General features: G+C 39.2%; 1 protein-coding gene across 6 annotated transcripts in view; it reads right to left on the reverse strand.

Moving 5' to 3' along the window:
• Positions 1-22654, reverse strand: part of HECW2 (HECT, C2 and WW domain containing E3 ubiquitin protein ligase 2) — a 262737-nt gene that overhangs the window by 101497 nt on the left and 138586 nt on the right. For all 6 annotated transcript variants that reach the window (XM_073306249.2, XM_073306251.2, XM_073306250.2 and 3 more), the window contains 2 exons: positions 15300-15407; positions 3532-3626 (listed from right to left, as the gene is read on the reverse strand). In XM_073306249.2, coding sequence (XP_073162350.1) covers positions 3532-3626; positions 15300-15407 — 203 coding nt within the window. The remainder of the gene's footprint in view (positions 1-3531; positions 3627-15299; positions 15408-22654) is intronic.

A 22654-nucleotide genomic window follows, 5' to 3' on the forward strand; every position in this document is an offset into this window, starting at 1 on the left:
TAATGACATGGAATAAATTACAACGTTCAGTATCCGCAACTGTACAATCACCAGAGGATTATCTGGCTACACATTATATTACTAAATAAATTAACAAAATGTACTGTGGAATATTATGTAAACTGGGTACATAGAGTGATAAACTGAAATAAGTATAATATAAAGTTGGGAAGCCTTGCAGTGCATATAATAATGCATTTATTTAACAGAACTGAATTATTTATTTTAAACGATTAAAACTATTTACTTTAAATAGTCAGTATTTCACAAGAGTGTATTCAGCACTGGGATAAATAGTTTGATGTTGAGAGGAAAATCTAAGTCTACTACACTACAAGATGCTTAAGGAGTAGTCACGAGAATTCAATTATTTTCAGGTATTACCAAGAATTCTTCCATCTACCCTTGTAATTTCCATTTTAATCAGTGGGCAACTCTCAGTAGTTCTACCTACTTTTAATAAGTAATTAACAGTCCAATAAATTGGAGTTTTAGTCATCTCAAGCTTGAGATATGGGTAAACCCAAACTCAGAAAAGGTATGTTTTACATATATAGAGAGGTTTAGATTGAGGGAAGCTATTCATGTTTCTCCTTAGTACATCTCTCCACAGGAAATAACTCAGCATGCACATAGAATCATGGCCAGTCTTTTCAGTTTGTTACGTCAGCATAGCTATGAAATAGCTGTAAGCAGGATGTGCACTGAATTGTAGGTATTGCCAAACAAATGAGCATCAAGAATTGCTTACTATCGCAACAAATAACTTGCTAGAGCAGAGTTTATTCAGGACACATGCAAAAAACATGCATGTGATAGCACTGACTGTCTTGATCTTGAAAGGTGCCAACGGCTGATCTGCAAGATGCTGAAGACTGTAAACTCCCATTGGAGATGCTTAACACCTTGCAGGATTAGGCTCAAGCCATGCAGTTCCCAAAATATTATCAAACAGTTCAGTGTGTTTAGATGTATGCTCTATGGGATTCTCCCAGCTTTCCTATTCTGTTGTTAAGGGCTTTCTGTCCATGCTGTACTACAGCAAACTCACTTATCAACCAATTAACAGAAGGTCCTACTTAATAGAAAAATTACATTCACCAAATGATTTCACACTGGATTTAATACAATTGCATCCACTCACTACCAAGTGTCATTAAACAGGCTCCTGTTTGTTTTCTTTTAAATCCCTGGTTTTCTGACCCAAAAAGCATTTAATGTTGATTATTGTGTGCATCTCAAGAGAGTTCTCTGTATTTTGATTAAATATGTAATCTACAAATGAAAACTCAATTTAGTGCATTTTGCTTAGTTGTATAGTTGTGTGTGGCCAAAAATTGTGTAAATCTGACTGAACTGAAATACAGTTCAGTTGTGTGCAGTGACTAACAATGGTGTCATGGAGGTTCCACATTTAACGTGTCTTCTTTTCTGTTAGGTGTGCATAGTTCATAAAAAAAAAATTTCTAACTAACCAGGTTTTCCATCTCAACTTAGTATCTGAGTGTGAAATTGGGCTGTTTTCAGTATCTTGTACAGAGATACTGAAGAACAAATTATTCCCCTAGTCTACACCTGTGCAGTCCTATTGTCTTCAAATAACTTCTTCAGTTGCAACAGTGTACTCCCATTAGATGTCAATAGCAGTGCACAATTAGAACTGAGAATATAATGTAGCTTTTTCCATGTAATTTTAAATTAAGAGGTTGCAGACTTAAAAAAGTGATAGTAGTAGTAAGTTGTCATTCTCTGTACAGGCCAGACTCTAGAGGAAGATAAGGCAAACATTTGCCAGTGAGCTAATTTGAAGACAGGAAAATTTAATACCAAGATGAACAGGTTTCAGAGTAGCAGCCGTGTTAGTCTGTATTCGCAAAAAGAAAGGAGTACTTGTGGCACCTTAGAGACTAACCAATTTATTTGAGCATAAGCTTTTGTGAGCTACAGCTCACTTCATCGGATGCATTCAGTGGAAAATACAGTGGGGAGATTTATATACATAGAGAACATGAAACAATGGGTGTTACCATACACACTGTAACGAGAGTGATCACTTAAGGTGAGCTATTACCAGCAGGAGAGCGGGGGATGAAAAAACCTTTTGTAGTGATAATCAAGGTGGGCCATTTCCAGCAGTTGACAAGAATGTCTGAGGAACAGTGTGTGTGTGTGGGGGGGGAGGGCGGGGGTTTAGAAGAATAAACATGGGGAAATAGTTTTACTTTGTGTAATGACCCATCTACTCCCTGTCTTTATTCAAGCCTAAGTTAATTGTATCCAGTTTGCAAATTAATTCCAACTCAGCAGTCTCTCGTTGGAGTCTGTTTCTGAAGTTTTTTTGTTGAAGAATTGCAACTTTTAGGTCTGTAATCGAGTGACCAAAGAGCTTGAAGTATTCTCCGACTGGTTTTTGAATGTTATAATTCTTGACGTCTGATTTGTGTCCACTTATTCTTTTACATAGAGACTGTCCAGTTTGGCCAATGTACATGGCAGAGGGGCATTGCTGCCCTCCCACACAGTTCCTCAGACGTTCTTGTCAACTGCTGGAAATGGCCCACCTTGATTATCACTAAAAAAGGTTTTTTCTCCCCTGCTCTCCTGCTGGTAATAGCTCACCTTAAGTGATCACTCTCGTTACAGTGTGTATGGTAACACCCATTGTTTCATGTTCTCTATGTATATAAATCTCCCCACTGTATTTTCCACTGAATGCATCCGATGAATGTAGCTCATGAAAGCTTATGCTCAAATAAATTTGTTAGTCTCTAAGGTGCAACAGGTACTCCTTTTCTTTTTACTAAGATGAACGAATCCTAGGTTCTACTCCAAGTTCAAAAGGAAACATGCTTTAGTGATTACAGACCTTTCTGCCCTGTTTCCCCCTCCCTGCTTCTTCCCCTGGTCCCTCTACCTATCCTTGACCCAGTCCTCCCTGACCACTTGTCCCAGCCCCCTCCAAACCAAACTCATTGTCCCAGTCTCAGCCCTCCCATATTCAGCTCCACATCCCAGTCCCCCCTTCTACTGAGCATGTGTGAACTGAGATTTTCAAAGGCTCATGACTTGTCCAAATTTCTGTGGATTTCTACAGGGATGGCAAAAAGGCACTTCTGCTAAATTTCAGGTCATTGTGCTTCTCAACAAAACAACTGTTTTGCCCATGCTAAATATACGTATTTCCTAACCTAATTCTGAGGAAAAGTTAAACTGTTTTGGCTCATACTTTCTAAAAAGATTCAGCCTGAGGTAGATACATAGCATGAAAAATCTCAACCCAACCAGTTAAAGTTTGTCAAAGTTATAAGCAATTGAAAAAAAAGTCTTATAATGAAAAGTATTGAGCAACCTTAACAAGAGTCATCACTTCTATGCAGCCTATAATACAACTGGATTACATCAGGTAAAATCACAAAAATCCCAGTTAATGGCAAAACTCGGAGATTGCAGTTGATATTAAGTGGGTATGACTGACAGGTTAAAGCATCTCTTTACAGATAAATTACAAATTGATATAAAGGCTCCACTTACCATCACAGCGGGGTTTTTCACAGTGATACATGGGGTAGTAGCTCGCAGGGCTCCACTAATACCATGGTAGTATTTAAAACAGATCTTTATTTCAGCTGGGAAAACAAAAACACACACACTCATGTGGAATCCATACACTGATAATGTGAGACAAAACAGTGGTAGCCCCATGCTTTGGAAAGCTCAGCGGAAACTCAACTGAATCGTAGTTCACTCTTCTGGAAATGAGCGATGGGCTGTTTCACCAACATTATTTATTAATCTAGCCCATCTCCAGTATAATGGCATTTCAATGAAAGTTATGATCTATATTTCCTCTCAAATTCTGGAAACATGAAAATCTTTTCTTCTTAAAGAGGAAAGAGCCAAATTCCAAAATCGCTTCAAAGCCAGTAAAAACCTGGTGGCCCATTCACAATAATCACTTGGTAAGAAAGATAATAAATTTCAGCATGTGGTTTTGTCCACATGAAAGCAGCAGCCTAGACAGATATTGACCTGCTTTTTATACATCTTCTGGAGCCAAATAACAGGGAGACAAGATCACTGAATAATGTATTTAGTATTGGCATTGACCTGTGAAGGGAGCTCCATTTTACTCTAAAAAATAAAGGTGAATTAAAATCACTTAAGATCTTCATCAGATCTAGAAATAGATTTCTTGCAATGAAAGAGACTATACTGTATTGCATGCAAGCTGTTTTATGCTTAAACTATTTTGTCATGTAACTGTTAAACCCTGGAAATGATATAACCCTAGATATAGCTACTTTTCAACATTTGGTCAGTTTAATTGAGGATATTGTGTATCTTGATATTTTATGCAATAATTAAGGAACTGACTATTTGGCTTCTCAAGGGGAAAATATTATACAAATATGCTTAGATAATACATTAATGTTTTTAGATCACAGTAAAAAGTGCCAGCATGCATTATACTGAGATGAAAATTTAACCAAGAGGTAAAAGCTGAGGCTCTGCCAAAATTGCATATGAAAACTTTTTTTAAAATGTGGATACTGTTCTGGAATACAGAATGATTATTAATTCTACAATAACTGTGGTTATCCAAGAATCAGTGTGGATCCCACTGTAGGTGTGCATCCACCTCATGCAAATCAGAGCAAAGAATTCTGAATAGCAGTGCATGCAGGACCACCCATGTACCCTGTGTCTCCTCGTGCTCTTGTATGAGGACAGAAAGGTTGGGGCAGCCACAGTCCTCCTTCAGTTCCCTTGGAATTCTAACCCCAAGATTGCTGAGGGCTCTGAAACATGGGGAAGGAGGATAGGGCGTGGGATCCACACTGTCTACAACACCTCAGAAAAACACAGTTACTGTAGGGTAAGTAACTGTTCTTTCTTCAAGCGAAAATACATAGAGTTTAAAGTCAGAAGTCATCTAGTCTGACCTCTTGTCTATTACACGCCATTGAATTTCACCTACTTATCCCTGTACTGAGCCCAATAAGTTAGGGATTATTCAAACACAAGTTGTAATTGACTAAAGCATCTCTTTTCCAGAAAGGCACCCAATCTTGATTTGAAGACACCAAGAAATTGAGAATCCACCACTTCCCTTGTAGTTTGTTCCACCCTCACCGTTAAAAATGTATGCCTGATTTCCAATTCGAATTTGCCTGGTTTCAGCTTCCAGCCACTGGTTCTTATTATGCACTTCTCTGCTCAATTAAAGAGCTCATTAGTACTTGTTATTTTCTCCCCATGAAAGTATTTATACACCATAATCAAGTCACCTGAATTTGAAAAACTAAAGAGGTATTGTACTTCAGCTATAACAGTGTAGAGGCCCTTCAGCACCGTATGTACAGATCCTTTTGTGAACTGGGGGGAGGGGAGAGACACTCTTTCAAGCACTGTTTACTGACAAAACTCTCAACTGTTGGAGGCAGTCCAGAGTACTGCATATACATTTTCAGCAATACATAAGGGTCTCTATAATCTCTATTGATTTTTCCCAAATTCGAAAAACAGGAATGAAAAGACATAAAAAATTACTTCCATAGAATGCTGGGAATTTATTTTATTTGTCCCTTTACAACTGATTAGATAGTTCTAAACAGAAGCCCACAACTTAACAATTTAAAAACCATTTATAAAATAAATATTTGTACTTTAATCATAAGACGTATTACTATACATTTTTTCCAGGAGTTTGAGCTTTGATATCCCAGCTATGAACAAAATTTCACTTGAAGATAGTCTCCCATCCACACCCAAGCACCAAAAATATAAACTCATCATGGAAATACTTCCTTTTAGAACACAAGGATCAAGTCACAAGTTTGATGTCATCAGGATTTAGCTCAATAAGGTCCAGTCTGTGGTCCTAACTCCCCAAAGCTATGGCAGCCATGATGGACCAGTCAACTATGGCTTCACATGATGGACCATGATGGCAGCCATGATGGACCAGTCAGCTATGCCATTCCTCCTGGCCTCTTATCAAGTAGTTGGGTCCCGAGATCCTATGATACAATATCAAATGTGTCTCAACCACTACCAGCGGGTCCTGGAGATTCAACGTCATTCCTTAGGAAGGGACTACAAGACAACACTGGTCAATGTGTCCCCAACATGAATGCACAGCACTTACGATAAAACAGATAGTCTCACCAGCTGGAAAGTTGAGAGAACTCATGTTGAAATTAAACTGGTCAGAGAAAGAAAAGTTTCTAACTGATGGGGCCAGCCTTAGATCTACTGATATCAAGAACAAAGATATTTTTGATGCTCCTTGTTTTCTCCTCCACCCTTTTCCCCTATATTTCTCTCATCTGTTTCCCTCTACTGTCTTCCCCTACCAGCTCTTTCTCTCTGGCCCCTACACCATTATGTTATTGGCTTTAAACAGATATAATAGATTTCACATGCAAATGACTTGATTATTCTACAATCCTTACTGAATGCCCACTCATGGCTTACAAGGGTTCATATTACTGTTCTGAGTGAAGGCCAAGTATATTTACCCAGGGAGCTTAAGGTTGAATCCCTGTTCCACATACATCCATGGATCTGTGCCTCCTTTATCATATACATAAAATGGGGCTTGTAAAGATTCTTGGATAGACTAAGTGCAAAATATTATTATACACAATCATCTACTTTGCATATTAAGCTACAGTTCAGCAAAGCACTTATGTACATGCTTGATTTTCAGCACAAGTAGTCCTATTGTCTGTTTTGTCTTAGTGAGATTATGGAGATTTGCCATATGTTGTGTAAATGAGACAAAAGATGATAAAAGTTTAGCTTGATTCTCAAAAAGAAAAGGAGTACTTGTGGCACCTTAGAGACTAACCAATTTATTTGAGCATAAGCTTTATTGGATGCATCCGATGAAGTGAGCTGTAGCTCACGAAAGCTTAGAGACTAATTAATTGATTTGAGCATAAGCTTTCGTGAGCTACAGCTCACTTCATCGGATGCATCCAATGAATTGAGCTGTAGCTCATGAAAGCTTATGCTCAAATAAATTGGTTAGTCTCTAAGATGCCACAAGTACTCCTTTTCTTTTTGTGAATACAGACTAACACGGCTGCTACTCTGAAACCTAGGTTGATTCTGACACTTTCAAAAATAGTGGTTAAAGGCAACAGATTTAAAAACAAAACAAAACAAAATGTAACAAGAAAATTTCTAAGGAATCCCAAACCATCTTCAGCAGAATACTGAATGCTGCTGGAAACAGTTTATAAATAGTTTGGGAACAACAATCATGCAGAAATGAGATAAACAGTCCCCAGATGGAACAATTAAAGGACATGGATTACATAATAGCAGAACAGCATTCCAGGGTTCTGGAGGTGCCATGTCATTCTCTTCATTAATCAAAGCTAATTCAGAATTCTGCTGCTTAATTATTTCCAACATACTCTAAACTTCCTAATTCTGAGGTGACCCTGATGGGATTGAGAAATATTAAGATATTTATCTTGTATTTTCTCTGGTCTTGATTCCACCACCCTTACTCATTTTGAGTTCATAGACCATCAGGGTTGGAAGGGACCTCAGGAGACCATCTAGTCCAACCCCTTGCTCAAAACAGGACCAATCCCCAATGTTTGCCCCAGATCCCTAAATGGCCCCCTCAAGGATTGAACTCACAACTGTAGGTTTAGCAGGCCAATGCTCAAACCACTGAGCTATCCCTCCCCCCACAAACAGTCCCATTAATTTCTTGTAAAGTAAGGTATGCAAACAAGAGTCAGGCCCTTAGAATTTAGCGGGTTAAATGAGAAAAAATAGGAATATTAAAATTAAAATGCATACAAGTGATGAATATTTGATAGTCATCTTGCAACAAATATTCTTGGTCAAAACTTCTTCTCATTGATGTAACTTTATGAAAACACTGAACTTTGCATTCTTATATCTCCTAACAATGCCTTCCCCCCCCCCATCCCTGCCAACTAGCCTTAGCATTAATCCTCAAGGATTTATGGTATGCTGAGTTCAGCTTTTAAAACAAATATTAAAAAAAAAAAAAAAAAAAAAAGATCTGAGTGGAAGGAATGGTCACAAAATTTTTTCAAATTCTACCTCTCACTAAATGAAAATAAGCGAAAAAATGTTTTTAAATCAAACTGAAAGGGAGATGATTGGAAAATGAGCTTTACTGACCCCAAGTACAGCAAGTTTCGATCTCAAAGAACTATTTTTGCCAAAGTTATAATTAGTTGAAAACAGAGCTTGCATATAGACACCTTATATATCAACTCTGACTGTAACATCAGTACACCAGCATGATGCAGACAGTATACAAATGAACCATACATATATGCATTATTACATTCATTGAACCTATCTCACACTCCCTTCAGGCCCCAAACTGAGATTCCTATCAGTACAAAATACAAATGGTCTATATGCACAGATGTTGAGCTAGAATGTTGTACTGCAGTGACAGTAGTAATTTACCCATAAATATCCCAGAGGTGATTGATGTGACAAGACTTGGAGTATCAGAAAAAATCCCAACAGCAGCAACCATGCGTTAGTGTTCAAGATTTAAATCTGTAGTATCAGCACAACAAATATATGCAAATCAATATATTTATAGAAAATTATAACACATTTCTACAATATTTATCGAAATAAAAATATGACATTAAAGCTAAAGTACTACTTTATGTAGGATTTTTCTTGGAGAGAAATTTTGATATTAACATTCATCGGAATGAGATTACAGACAGTATAGTACATTATTACTTTAGAGCCCCAATCCACCAAGTGTTTACTTCTGAGAGTAATCCCATTGACTTCAATAGCCTTTGTCTATTGTATAAAGCTGAAGACAATGGAGTAAGCAGTGTGCCCAGTGGCAAGTGTTTACAGGACTGGGCTTTTATTTTGTAGCCTCTTTCATACAAAATGATGGAGAAGTGAGATGCAAACACTATCAGTGGAAATGTCTGTTTACTAGCCCACTTGTTTGTGAACCCCTCGACTGACCTTGTTTTTCCTGCTCTTTCTTGGGAGGTAAAAGTAAAGCGCTCTCTCTCTCTCTGAGAGAAAGACATTTCTAATCATCTTTCTTATACTCTTGCTACAATAATTTCATATTCAGAGAGAATTGTTAATAAATCACCAGGTGGTTTTGATGACATTTGTAGATGCTCTAGTCAGTTCTACATTATAGGTGCAAAAATTAATTTTGTCGCAAAAGTCATATGGAGAGTCTGCAGAACAATTTTATGAACACAGAAAAGAAGGCTGGTCGAGTGGTTTGGGCAGTAGCCTGGGACACATGGGTCAGTTCCTTGCTCTGCCACAGACATCTTGTGTGACCCTGGGCAAGTCACTTAGTCTCAATGTGCCTCAGTTCCCCATCTGTAATATGGGAATAATAGCAGAACCCTACCCTACAGGATGTTACGAGGAAAAATATATTAGCAATTGTGAGATAATCAGATGTAATGGTAAGAGAGCATTACAAACAAAGAAAAATCAGAGCAGCAGCAACTTTAGGAGACCCAGTTTGCCGCAAATGTCTTATTCTGGCATATCGTTCTATTCTATTCACTTAATGTGGACATGGAATGTCACTTGTGTATTTGGCAGTATATTTCAGGAATATTTAGGATCCCTAGAATGACAAAGATAAGGGTTGGAGATATTCTGGCTGTTCCCCAGTGTACAAAGTAGACAGGTTTTAAAAATAAAAATGATAAGAAAAAACACCAGACGAGACTGACTGCCTCCCTGCTGCTTTCCATTTTAACTGATAGTGTAGCAGATGGTAAAGGTCAGGCCCTGAAATAGTTGAGATGACTAGTGAATCACAAATTTTAGCCCCTCACCATACCTCCCTCCCCCGAAAACAGGCAGCTCCCATTAACTTGTTTTACATAACATGAGTAACAAAATATTTCTCTTTTTTAAAATCTCAGTGATATCACAGCTCAATTTTGCTTTGTTGAATTTCTACAGCTACAGAGTGTTACATTTCATGCTAACATCACACTTTTGCCCTTTGCCTAGGGACCAGAAGAAAGGAACACCTGCCTCTGTTATGGCTGGCGCTGCAGCATAAAGTCAGCCCCTTTGTCTGGAGAGGACAGCCTAAGGGCACCAGCTATTTGTGAGGTGAGCAGGACATTGTATTCGGCAGGTGCTTCATTTCACCCTTCCTTTTCATTCCCTGCTCGCTCCCATCCATACTGGTTGTGGATATTTTTGGAGCAAGTTGGTGTGTGCACAATTATTATTATTATTGGTCTTTGTTTTGATTACTATTTAGAGCATTTGTTTAGAAAAGAGTCTTTTCTGGCTGCTTTGTTGATTTTTGCTTTAGGATAGTGAGTTCTCCTTGATCGTCTTTGTTTGTTGATTCTTCGGGGGGGGGGGGAGTGTCTTTTGGGGGAGTGAATGAAACTCACCATTTTCACAACAAAGAATTTCCCCTGCCACCTTTTGTGTCTGCTTTTTGTGGTTTGTTTGAGTTGAGGGGAGGAAAAGAAGAGTTCTTCCTTTGTGTTTGTTATGTGTTTGGCAATGGCGTGAATGGAAGATGGTTCCGTAAGGAGAGGTTATATGATGGGAGAATGAATGAATGGAGGAACTAACCTAAAGGGATTGAAGATACCCTAAATTAGGGCCTTAATAGGTACTAAACCATGTGCCTGACTTTAAACATATGACCAATCCAATTGACTGGGACTACTCACAAAAAGTTAAGCAGCTTTTTCAGGGCATAAAATGCCTCTCTGAAAAGGATGTAAGCTTTGGGGATAGCAGAAGGAGCCTTTGGCCCAATCTACCCAACTCTCACCGATAAAAGCGAACGTGATGGAATTGGTCATTCCAGATTCCTCGTAGACCACCCTGATTATTTAGCACACGGTGTGGCTGTAATATCATTAACAGGTATTATCAGCACTTCTCTTAGTGAGTATGCTAGCTATCTTTAGATAAGAAACCTTCTCTTCATACTCGAGTACTTGTCACTTACCACCAAGTCTCATACCTACACCATTTGAGAAAGAGAACTGAGAAAGCAGCAGCTACTCAACTTTAGGTGCATTGGAATACCAATAATTCCCATTTGAGTACCAGCCTTTGGCATTTAGGCTGTGCTTGTCAGGGTCACGAATAAGTCTGCTGCAAGGTTTGGATTGCGGTCAACTAGTCATTTTGTTCATGCTGGGCCCTCAGTAGCATTTGACACACTGACCATGGATTGTAGTTTCAGGAAATAGAGGGCATTGCTGTGCCTGGAACTGTCTTTTAGTTGTTCCAGTCATTCCAAGAGAAGAGCAGTCATATGGTGCTGATGGACAATTGTGTGTAATCACTAAGCGATTTAAATATCGCAAACCGCAAGGATCTAAACTATGACCCATAGTTTCAGATACATCGAGTTCGTTTCTAAATGCAGGGTAGGTATTATTGGTACACTGATGAAACCCAACTACATAGCTTTAGCTTGATGGCCACTGCTCTGGAGGCGTGTTTGGAAAATATTAGGTCCAATGCATCCATCTGCCACTTAACTTCAACCCTGGAAGAAAACAAGTCTTGCAGAAGGACAGCTGTCACCTACAGGACATATCGTTCATGCTGATTCCCTACTGCAGGAAGTTAGGTGTCTCTTGTGGTCAAGCCCTGAATGGAAACGCATACTACTAGTGGCATATTTATCCTGGGATACTTCGCAATAGCAATACCTTGTGCTAACAAACACAATATTAGATTGACATTCCCTCTTGAAGAGTGTCATGTGGGCTTTTCAATTGCTTGTACCTTGTTCATAATACAGTGGCATAATTGTTAAATGCCAAAAACAACAGTGATCACATTAGACCTGGCTTGCATTCTTTATGTTGGCTGCCTGTGAAGTGGCTAGCTGATTTTAAGCTAACATTGCTGGTTTTTTATAGCCCTACCCCTGGAACCCAAGTATATTTGAAATATTCACCTTGACTCTGGTCTTGATGGTATGTTGTATCTGCACAAAACCAGCCATTTACAGATCCAAACATTGCACCTCAAGTCAGCAGGCAATTGTACATTTTCTGTGATGGGCCTAAGTGTGTGGCATTCCCCAGACATCCATCTTAGTCCATGGCTAAAATACTGCCAAAATAATTTGATGTTTCCCCAGCCCCCAGTGTTTATTAGCTTCCTATCCTATACCTCCCCTCCACCCCACACACTTATTTTATTTTAATGAATTATCTGAATTCATTTCATTTTTATTCTATTAGGACTTTTTATTATGTTTCTATAATGTTCTATTGTACTTTCAGAACCATGTTATGAAATGCACAGACCCTTGGTGGGTAATTTGCATCAAGACCTACAAACAGTTAACAGCATCCCAATGTAAAATGAGGTAATAACAGACAGGCATAATTTCTCTCTCTCTCTTTTTTTTTTTTAAATACCATAGCATCATAGAATATCAGGATTGGAAGGGACTTCAGGAGGTCCTCTAGTCCAACCCCCTGCTCAAAGCAGGACCAATCCCCAATTTTTGCCCCAAATACTTAAATGGCCCCCTCAAGGATTGAACTCACAACCCTGGGTTTAGCAGGCCAATGCTCAAACCACTGAGCTATGCCTCCCCCCAGGCAACATTTGTTACTTTCAGGCAAATTGGGTTGCAAAGCAGCCCTTGAAGCTTTCCTCATCTCTTCTATGACAGAATTGTCTTTGCACCTTTGATGCCAGACAGATTAGAATTTCTAACAAGTTCATCCACATCATTCCAGGATTATCGCATGGATTTCTCCCAGTTGATTAAAATTACAGAAGGTAAAACAGTTCCTTTTCATGTGAAAAGTAACACTTCACAGCAGCCCAGTTGCTTATGAAGATTGGTGACTGAATTAGGAAGGGGCACAACTTTGTAATTTGAATTTTGGCTGCCAGTACCTCTCAAGGAGTTTAACTTCAAAGAGAAGCTACCACTGTATTCAGTGTTTCAGAGGTGGCTGGCAGCCTTTTAAGTTTTACTTAACTTAATCCATTAAATTGGGAGCTCCCAATTCAGATTTTTAAATAAAGATCAAACCAAAGCAGCTGAGCTGGGGAATGGTGGTGGGGATTCCTGAGACATAGAGAAATCAGGTGACTTAAAGCTGCTTTTCATGTGCACCTCTGCTATTTTAACATCCACAAGAGAAAGCAGGCCTCAAACTACTGCTGTAAAAAGAACATCGGGGCATATGGAGGACAGCAGGAGGAAATTAAAGTATCAGGAAATCAATAATTGGGGGGTGGGGGGATATTAATTTTTAGTTTAAATAGGAGGGAAATGATACTTCTCCCACACAACTCTGCCTTTTTCCTAATGTTGCTCCCTATACTTGGAAAAGCTCCCTCTCACCATCCTCAAAGTAACCTCACTCTTCTCCTTTAAATCTCTCCTTACAGCTTGCTCCTTTCATCTAGCTCTTCATAGTTAAACTCCTTTTTGGAGTCAGCTACTCAAGGTCTCATTACTATTTTTAATAAAGCTGGTCAAAAAATCCTTTTTTTGTTTTTGCAGAAAGTGGTGGAAAAAAGTTTTTTTCTCCCTAAAATTCCTCCTGCAAATATGATTGATGAAAATAGAAAATTTCCAGAAAAAGTTTCATTTAAAAAAATAACTGAAAATTTTAAAGCAGCTCTAACCTTTTACTTAAGTCAATTTTTTAAAAAGATCCCCAAAATTATATGTATTTATTCCAAACATAACATGCATATAGTTCATTATTTACACATTTGGAGTTTTACTACTCTACAATAAAAGCTCCCATCCACTCCTCAGGACACCCTTGAAAATCATTTAAAAGCACATTAACAACCAGATTTGTCAATTACCCCAAACAAATCAAATAAAATCCTATAGCAACAATATAGATATAACAATCATCCTCCCCACACAACTACTACCCAGCCCTACCCAACACTTGTTTCCTGACAGGAAAGGAGTAAAAGGTGAATTTTGCACCAGGCTATCATACTCCAGGCTCTTACAGAGAGGGAACAGGGAACAAGTTTTAAAGGTCTGAGGTCAAAACACCCTACCAGCCATACCCTCTCTTTGTACCCATGAGACTTTAGCTCCACTCACTAATTCTTGCTGCTTTACTTAGTTGGACAAAGCAAAGAAATAATGATGGCAGATAGAGATTAACAATTTATTAGGGGCAGGGACCTCCATCTCCTTACAACTTTTATCTAAAGGGCCAGGCATACGTATGGTGCTACAATATAGAAGTATCTTTTTTGCTACTATAAACTAGGTCTCAGAGTGGAAGAACATTTTTGGAGTAAAAATGCACAACTTTCTTCAGCTTCAGGTCTTAGAACACGCCCAAAGGGTGCTCCAATGGCCCACGGATATACAACCTTACTTCCTCTATACATAACTGTGAGGGGGTCTATCAGTTCTTCTCTGCCCCCAGCTGGAGGAGCTGCTGCCATGACACGCCCCTGCTCAGGCCAGGCTACCAACAAGACTTAGTCTCCACAGACCTAGAAGGGCCAGGAGGAGACAGTGATCAATCAGGAGCCAGCAGGTCAGTTCAGGAGGCTTCTTCTCAGTCTCAGAGGCAGAACTGGGTGAGACTGGAACAGAGGAGGAGCTCTCCAGTGCTTGCCCCAAGTCCCAGAACCAGGTCAGGGCCTTAAGTAGGACTAAGTGCTTGCCTTTGAGGTGTTTTTCTTTAAAAAGCACAGACAGCCAAACTCTGAATTTTTTATTCTATTTGACCGTTTTTAGACACTGATGCAGAGTTGATGGCAAGGGCCACCCTGCTCCAGCAGCCACTAGGGATGTAAATATCCGTTTAAAAAGTTTAAAATTATGTCATTTAATCGGTTAACCAATTAAATGGAGAGGGGCTGAGGCCATCCGGTCCTGGGGATGAAGGCTAGGGTCAGTTATCCAGTAAGACTAATGCTTACTGGTTAACCGTTTCGTATTCTACATCCCTAGCCGCCACAACTTCTAGACTAAGGAAGGGCATACCTATAGTGCCATGCCTGGCACTGCAAGAGTGCTAAAAAGCAGCCCTACATGTGACAATACCCTAAACACACTCAAGGGTCTGTTTAGTTTTCCCTTCCAAAGCATGGCTCTTTGTAAAAACAGCTAACAGAGGTGATTTCAAAATGCTGTCAGACATGGAAATATCACTAACCATAAGCTGCTTTGTTTAGCAGACTTTGATAAAAAGTCATAGCAACTAACAACCCTTAGGGACTGCTGGTTTCCATGTCCATGCCCACCCTGTATTACATACATAGGTACTTACGTTCCATAAAATAGGGGCCAGGTTCAATTCGCCATATGATTTGTCCTTTTTGTGTGCCCGTCACTCCCCGGTTCTTGGAATCCCAGAAATTGGCAGGAGAATTCTCATCTGCAACAGCAAAAAGAAAACCTCTTTCTGTAAAATGGTAACTAATATTAGCCACTAACATCAGTGGATTCTGCCCAGCATGTAACCCAGATATAGGTCAGGTGATAGTAGCCAGGAAATGACTAGCAACAAGATAGAGAGGCCTTAACGTTCTTTCACATTTAATAATCTACAGTTCTTTGGGCAAATAACCCCTTTTCTTTATAATCTGCAGGTTTGGTTGTCGGTTTTTTTGTTGGGTTTTTTTTTTGAGGGGGTGGGGGTTGAGAGTAAACCAAAAGACCATTAATCTTGGATCTTACACTAAACAGAATGTTTGTTTGTGGTGGTTTCTTATCCAGACTGATGGGCATTAAAATGAAACGGTCAATGATAAATGGCCTTTCACTCCACTGCTGGTATTTATATCCATTTGTGCAAAGAGAGCAGACAGACATATAAATATAGTAAATGTATGGCATCTTGTTAAAGGTAACCTGCAAAGGCAAAGTATTAAATTCCAAAGACTTTACTTAGTGTTACTTTCAATATCTAGGCTAATGGGAACAAGCAGCATGGTGCAACTGAAAACACCATTCTGCTTTTCATCTTAGAGGTGCCACATTGTACATTCTCATCAGAGCTGTCCCCCTCGCTCGGTCATGTGACACTCCAGCATTCCCCAGCTGCAATATAGTGAAACCCAATGGACAGAGCAGCAATACAGTGGTTCAGGTACATCAATTTTTTTTAATATATTGTTTCTTTAATAAAGTATATCCCCTAGAGAAGAAAGGAGGAGGTTTAATGCTCCTAAGGTCTTGTCCTGCAAGATGCCAAGCAACTGCTGTTAGGCAGCTCAGCACTCTCAGTTCTTAGCTGACTCCAGTAAGCATTCACGGTGTTCAAAACCTCTAGGATGCTCTCAGCAAGGTAGAGGATCAGGCACTTAATAGAATGCATGGTATCTGTGAAGAAGTAAAGAAGGATTGGGCGAGGAAAATGTTACTCTTAAGTTAATTAACATTTTGGTGTTGGCATCAATAAAAAGAGATTTTCACCAGGTGACAACTTACTTTTCAGGTACCCAGGCTCTTGTTGGAATGAAAGGAATGCAGGCTGAGAAGCTGTTCACAGAGAGCAAAGGAGAGCACAACAGGAGTTGACTGCCAACAGACAAGCTGATGTAAGTCGATGTGGAATTATTTATACAAAAAGTTCACCCTGATATTTTACAAGTTTAGTTGAGCTCAGATGCTTTGGTAGGCACATAACTAGGCTCACAGAGCCTTCTCTCTCACTGCACTTGTTTACCCATGTTAATTTTAAAAAATATTTCTATTTAATTGCATGGGCATGAGTGTACATTGCTACACTCCTAAAATGTATTCACTGAACATGTAGCCTCCTCTGGGTTTTAATGTGCAATCCTTATTCATGCAAGTAGTCCTTTTGGACTTGATGAGAGCACTCACATGAATGAGGATTGTAGAATTCAGCCCTATGTTCCTAGAAATGTGTACTCCATCTAAGAAAGAAAAGAAGAAAAATACAGTTTTATTATTTAAAATGTCACAAATATATATATACTTAGCTGAATTCTCTACACTGAATATTCAGCTCTGTGTATGTACACAGTATTCTCCTGAATCATGGTACCACAATTCGCTGTGTAATTAGTTTACCTAGAAGAACATATAATCTCCTTTCAAAATCAAAACACAAGCTTTTAAATCTCACGGCTATTTTCAAAGATGAATGCAGTCTGATATTATTTAAAGCACTTGAATTTTATTTATTGATTTTGTTTGTATATAGTTAAATTACAAGAGTGGGTGTCAGAAGTCCTGGGCTCTGTTCCACAAACTTCCTATATGACTTTGGGCAGATCATGTCATTGTTCTGTGCCTCAGTTTCCTTGTCTATAAAATGGGAAGAAGATGACTGCTTCCTTACCTTGAAGGCATGTTGCAAGACTAAAATTCATTTATGTTAGCATTGTGCTTTGAAATCCTCATATACAAGACACTATGGATGTGCAAAGAGTTACTGGCCCAAAAATGAGGAAAGAATTTCTGCAAGGATCATTTATCTGATGGAGTTCCTCCCTGATTGTTCTAGGCCTGCCCATGACTCTGGAGGATCTCCATGGATTCACAAAAGGCCAAAGTAATCTGCACAGAAGCCCTCGTGCCTCCACACTGCTCTGGTGAGTACCCTGCTCCCTCAGAGCAGCATGGCTCTACTCACACACTAGTCATAACTGCCCCTTGGAGATGGCAGGAGTGGGTGAAGTCCTGTGCGGAAACATAATCTAGACAAGATCTGATTAGTATTATCCCCATGGGGCTGGAGGGAAGACCATGTGCAATTGCTGGCATCCTGCTCTTCCCTGAACACACCCAGACACCACCTCCACAGAGATAGGTGACCCCTACTTCCACACAGGAGTCGGGGAGATTTCTATGAAGATGGTCCTCTCTATGTTTGGATGTAGGGGTCAGGACATTCTGGACCACTATTATTAACTCCCAGTCCCAACCACGGTAACATCCTTATCAGTCTGAAATAGTTTCCTTATTCCTCAGTCACATCAACTGTCTACAGACTGTGATCCTGCATAGATTTACCCACACGCTTAACTTTACACATTAACTTCAATGGAATATTCATAGTGCATAAGATCAGGCACAAACAGGATCAGGGCCTAAACCATGTAAATGTTTTCTTCATTATTATCATACCAACTTTTTCAGCGTCAATGACATGCAGTTCAATGCTGTGCCATTCCATCATCTCTCACCATTCAACTGGGCACATATTTTAATTTTTCAAAGATCAACAGTGTAGCAAAGCACTCCTCACATACATGTTTTGCTACGTCATGAACCATACTTACCCGAAACAGTCACATCCCATGACAATCTATTACACTGAATATTCGCTCAATTATCTGAAACACGAATCATTTCAAATGATTCATTTTTCATTATTATGCCTAGGGAACTATAGTTGTCCGACAAGAGCCAGTTGCTGTAACGTGCTCTTGTTTCTTGAATTCAAGTATGAACTGAATTGGAGAGTGTTCTATTTAGATCAGATTCACAAGGAAAGACATTCAGTATATTGTACACATTAGCATGAAAACACAATGTATTGCTTCAGGTAATGGAAGAATGCAATAAATATTTTAAGCAACAAAATGTGACTTTATCAACAACGTCTCGACAACTAAAATGTTTAACATTTGTTCTTTAAGGGCCCAATCCAAAGCCAACTGTGATGATTCTTGAGGTACCTAGGACAGAGAGTCATCTTGTTACCCCCTGCCTCCAGCATGAGGGAGTCTTGCCTGCGAGGGTTGGGTGTTTGCTCCCTAACACCATCAGCCTCTCAAGCACTCTGCTCTGGGCTATGCTAGCCCTTTCTTTTGCCTTTCGGGTTAACAAGAAGTGCACTCCAGTTCCCAAGTTCCCTTGAATCATTCCCCTGTGATGTCCAGCCCCTGACACTGGCTACTCACAGAAATCCCAGATCCTCTGCTCCCAAAAGAGTACCCCAGTTTACCAGTTTCACTTTAAACCACCACTCCTGTATAACACACCGCACTTGTAGTGAACCAAAAGAAGGTTTGTTTAAGAAAGAATAGAGATTCCACTGGAAACAAGGGACAGTGATGGAAACAAATGGTTACAAAACAAAATCATAAAACTTGAAGCAGGGCCTGCACTTATTTATAGCTACCTTTCCTATTGAACAAAATAGGTTCCCACCCAAAGTTCAGTCTGTTGCAAAGCTGACTGGCTTCACATGAACCAGGATCTAACCTTTCATTAAAAATACCCCCACTCAATAAGCTGTCTCCTCAATGAATGGATCCAGAGTCTCTCTTCCCTTTGTCTGCTATAAATGTTCCTTTTTTTTTTTCTTCAAACCTCCATGTGGTTTCAGTTGTTTGCAGTTGTCTTTGATGGCTTTCCACTAACTGTTCTGTGATGGGGCAATGGTAGACAACTGTACTTTTCCTGACCTCACCAGCTAACCAGGGAGGGATGGCAACTCCCTGATGCATAAGTAAGCCATCGCCACCTGATATCGCTCCCTGAGTGACGTCTTTTAACCTTAAGGCCAGAAGGGCATAAATGTCAGTATAGTTACACTAATCCTTAAATATTACCTGAACACACATCATGCATAGATTAGGAACAATAATAAGTGACAAGCTTTCAATAGAGACCTTACATGTTACCCTTTATGGACAAATACCCTGTAGGCAGTGTGTTTGATGTTGCAAGTTTGTCAGGTCTGAGATGAGAGCTGTTTGCAAAGAATAGTGGACCCTTTGCCAGGGGGCCTTTGTGTCACCCACTATAGTCACTGGGAGTCTTTCCATTGACTTCAACCAGCTTTGGAGCAGGCCCTAAATGAAGAAGCTGCAGAAGGTGCAAGCTGCCTCTGAAATATTGAGTAGCTGAGAAGGTTCCAGATTTTCCTAACATTTCAATTTGTTTAGTCAGGATGTAAAACAATATCCTACGTAGTTAGCATCCTGCTTCTCTCCCCTTTCAGCAAGAAACACTGCCATTTCTAACCATGCTTCTAAATCAAGTGTAGTCCTCCTTGGTGCTGCAACTGCTAGTACAATAGAGAGGTGGGGAAAATTAATAAAAATGACAGATTTGCGAGACAGCTCACTCCACACAAATTATAAATTTGTTTGTTCAGGGTAGGGGCTTTTTTTTTTTTTTAATATGGTTATTTGCTATTTGTGTTATATCATTCAACGGGAAGAATGATTATCAGTGGGAAGATAATTTAAAACTTCGGTGCATGGATTTAAACAAAACAAATATTTTCCTTACACACCAATAAAAATGAAAACTAAACTAATATACAAAAAAAATAAAATATACCTATGGACTGACTCACTCTCTCACACATACAGAGAGAGAGAAACTCTGAGCTAATTTTCTCAGAAACTAGTTCTGTGGTCCTTGGTCTGTGGTCTGCAGTCAAAGTCCTGAAAAGGACTGGAAGCCACAGGCCAGGACTGCTGCATTCATCCATGGGCAACTTCAGTTTTAAGCAATTGTAGACCCTTTTTTGGCAGTTAATCCTATTGCTATTTGTTCAGCTGGCTGATTGAGTTGGAATCTGTGCCAAACAATTTGTCTACAATCAGTGACCACAACATACAGCATGCAATAAACTACAGTCTTCATACATCAATAATTTACCAAGTCAAATTTCCGCTCTAGCAATGCAAGATCCCCAAATTCCTGTACGTAGTTATCTCTTTGCCCAGGTGGGAAAAAACCCTAACAATGTTCTATCAGATACAACAAGCTCTAGAAATTAACAATTACTACATAATGATGTAATACAATTTGGTGGATGTGGGATTCAGCTAAGTTCTTTCAAACTGCTGATCTACTCCAAAAAAAATGACTTGTTCAAATAGTATCGAGTGGTTGCATGTTAACCACGTCTCAATTACTTCCAGATCAAATTGTTCAGTTTATGAGTAAATTAAAAAACAAACAAAACAAACCTACTAGCCCTGTAAACAAAACCTTGAATTTGAGAATCAAAATGAATTTTTTCCTTCTCATGCTTCATCATCAATAATAAAAGTTCTTCAGACAAATGAGGCTCCCAGATCCAGCTGTGTAACCCAATGTCCTCAAATTGCGTCTTCGGTGACAACTGTGCAAAACTACTACTGCCCACAGTTTTACACAGGCGTAACAAACTGGACCTTAGTGAACAATCCTGTTGACAATGCGCAAAAAGGAATAGAAGCCAACTCATTTTTCCTTGCCATTGTTAACTCTGCAAGGATACCTAGAGTAAAAACAAATTTGTGTCACTGCTGTCAACAGACATAAGCTGGGATATGTATAGCAAACAGCCTTGTTGAATAAGAAGGTACCATTTTTGCAAAGTCACTTTTCAGACTAACTGCACTACCCTTATAGTTCTGATTTCATTTTGCTACTATAGTGCTAGCTTCATCATGCAGTCTCAGCTTTTAATTGCTGTCTCTTTACTTTGTTGTCTCGGATAAACAGTTTCCACAGTTAACACTGAAAATATATTCCTTGTTTAGCCACCAGGCATTCTAACACTAGTGAACACACAACTCATTATTGGATTGAATTCCTGGAATTACCCTTAATCCTTGGTGCCACAGTTTTGCTGAATGAGCCAACAGAAACTGGGATTGCTGTAGAGAGGATGGCCTCAGCCTTCAGAAGAAATGCGTCACTTTGGTGTGGTCTTCCTGGCTAATTAAGTAGTAGTATTTGCGTACTTTGAATGGGCCTGAGGCTAGATGGTCATAATGAAAGGTCTGGATGGGGAGATCTACATCAAGGCAAAATGGGGGAATCTGCAGGGCTTGACTGGAGAAAAATGAAACAGAAAATTCTCTTTCCCCTAGAGAAAAGTCTCCAGAGACCACTGATTCTACCCATGGCCCTCAGCAGTCTGCACTGGTAGCATTTCTGTTGAGCCCCAGACGGAGTTTAAACCTGCTCTCCTATAGCTAAGAGCAGCAGTCCTGCCTGCATCCCCATCCAAGCTGAAAGACCTTGCCGGTAGAGCTGCTTCCAAGCACACAGGTACGATGAAAATTAAACAAACACTCTTTTGTTTGATGAATCAAGCCCAAGTCTGTATGGTCAGAAATCCCTACAACTATGTATCCTAGGGACCACATAAGATTTGACATACACGATTTAGAATTGTAAGAGGAAAACTTTTGAAAAATATTTTTTAACAAAGTTTGTGTTTTTTAAATTTCATTGATTAACAAAAATCATATCAGGTGTTTTTTAAATTTACAATTTGATTTCAAGATACCATTGTGGAGCAGCTCATTTTTCTATGCAAAGATTATGACAGGCATCCAGCCAAAACATGTTTGACTTTATTCAATATCGTTTTAACATGCAAAATACTAAAGAGCTATAAAAAAATCATCTGGGATTTTTCCCACATTTACAAAGTCATAACAACAGTTACATTATCCAATGGATGAAATATAATCTTCTAAAAAATAAAATGAAAAGAAGGTCCTTTTTTGATTGGCTGGCAATCAAAGATTTGCTATATTTGTTAAATCCATAACTAAATATCTCAAGAGAGATCCACAGCTTCATGTCACAAATTGAGAGAGAAGATTAATGATCGATGTCATATAACTACAAAACAGAAGGCTCTCTCTTACTTGATAATTCTTGCTTTGTTAAAAATAGATTGATTGC

This window comes from Lepidochelys kempii, chromosome 11 (genome assembly GCF_965140285.1).
Source record: "Lepidochelys kempii isolate rLepKem1 chromosome 11, rLepKem1.hap1, whole genome shotgun sequence".
Classification (NCBI taxonomy): domain Eukaryota; kingdom Metazoa; phylum Chordata; order Testudines; family Cheloniidae; genus Lepidochelys; species Lepidochelys kempii.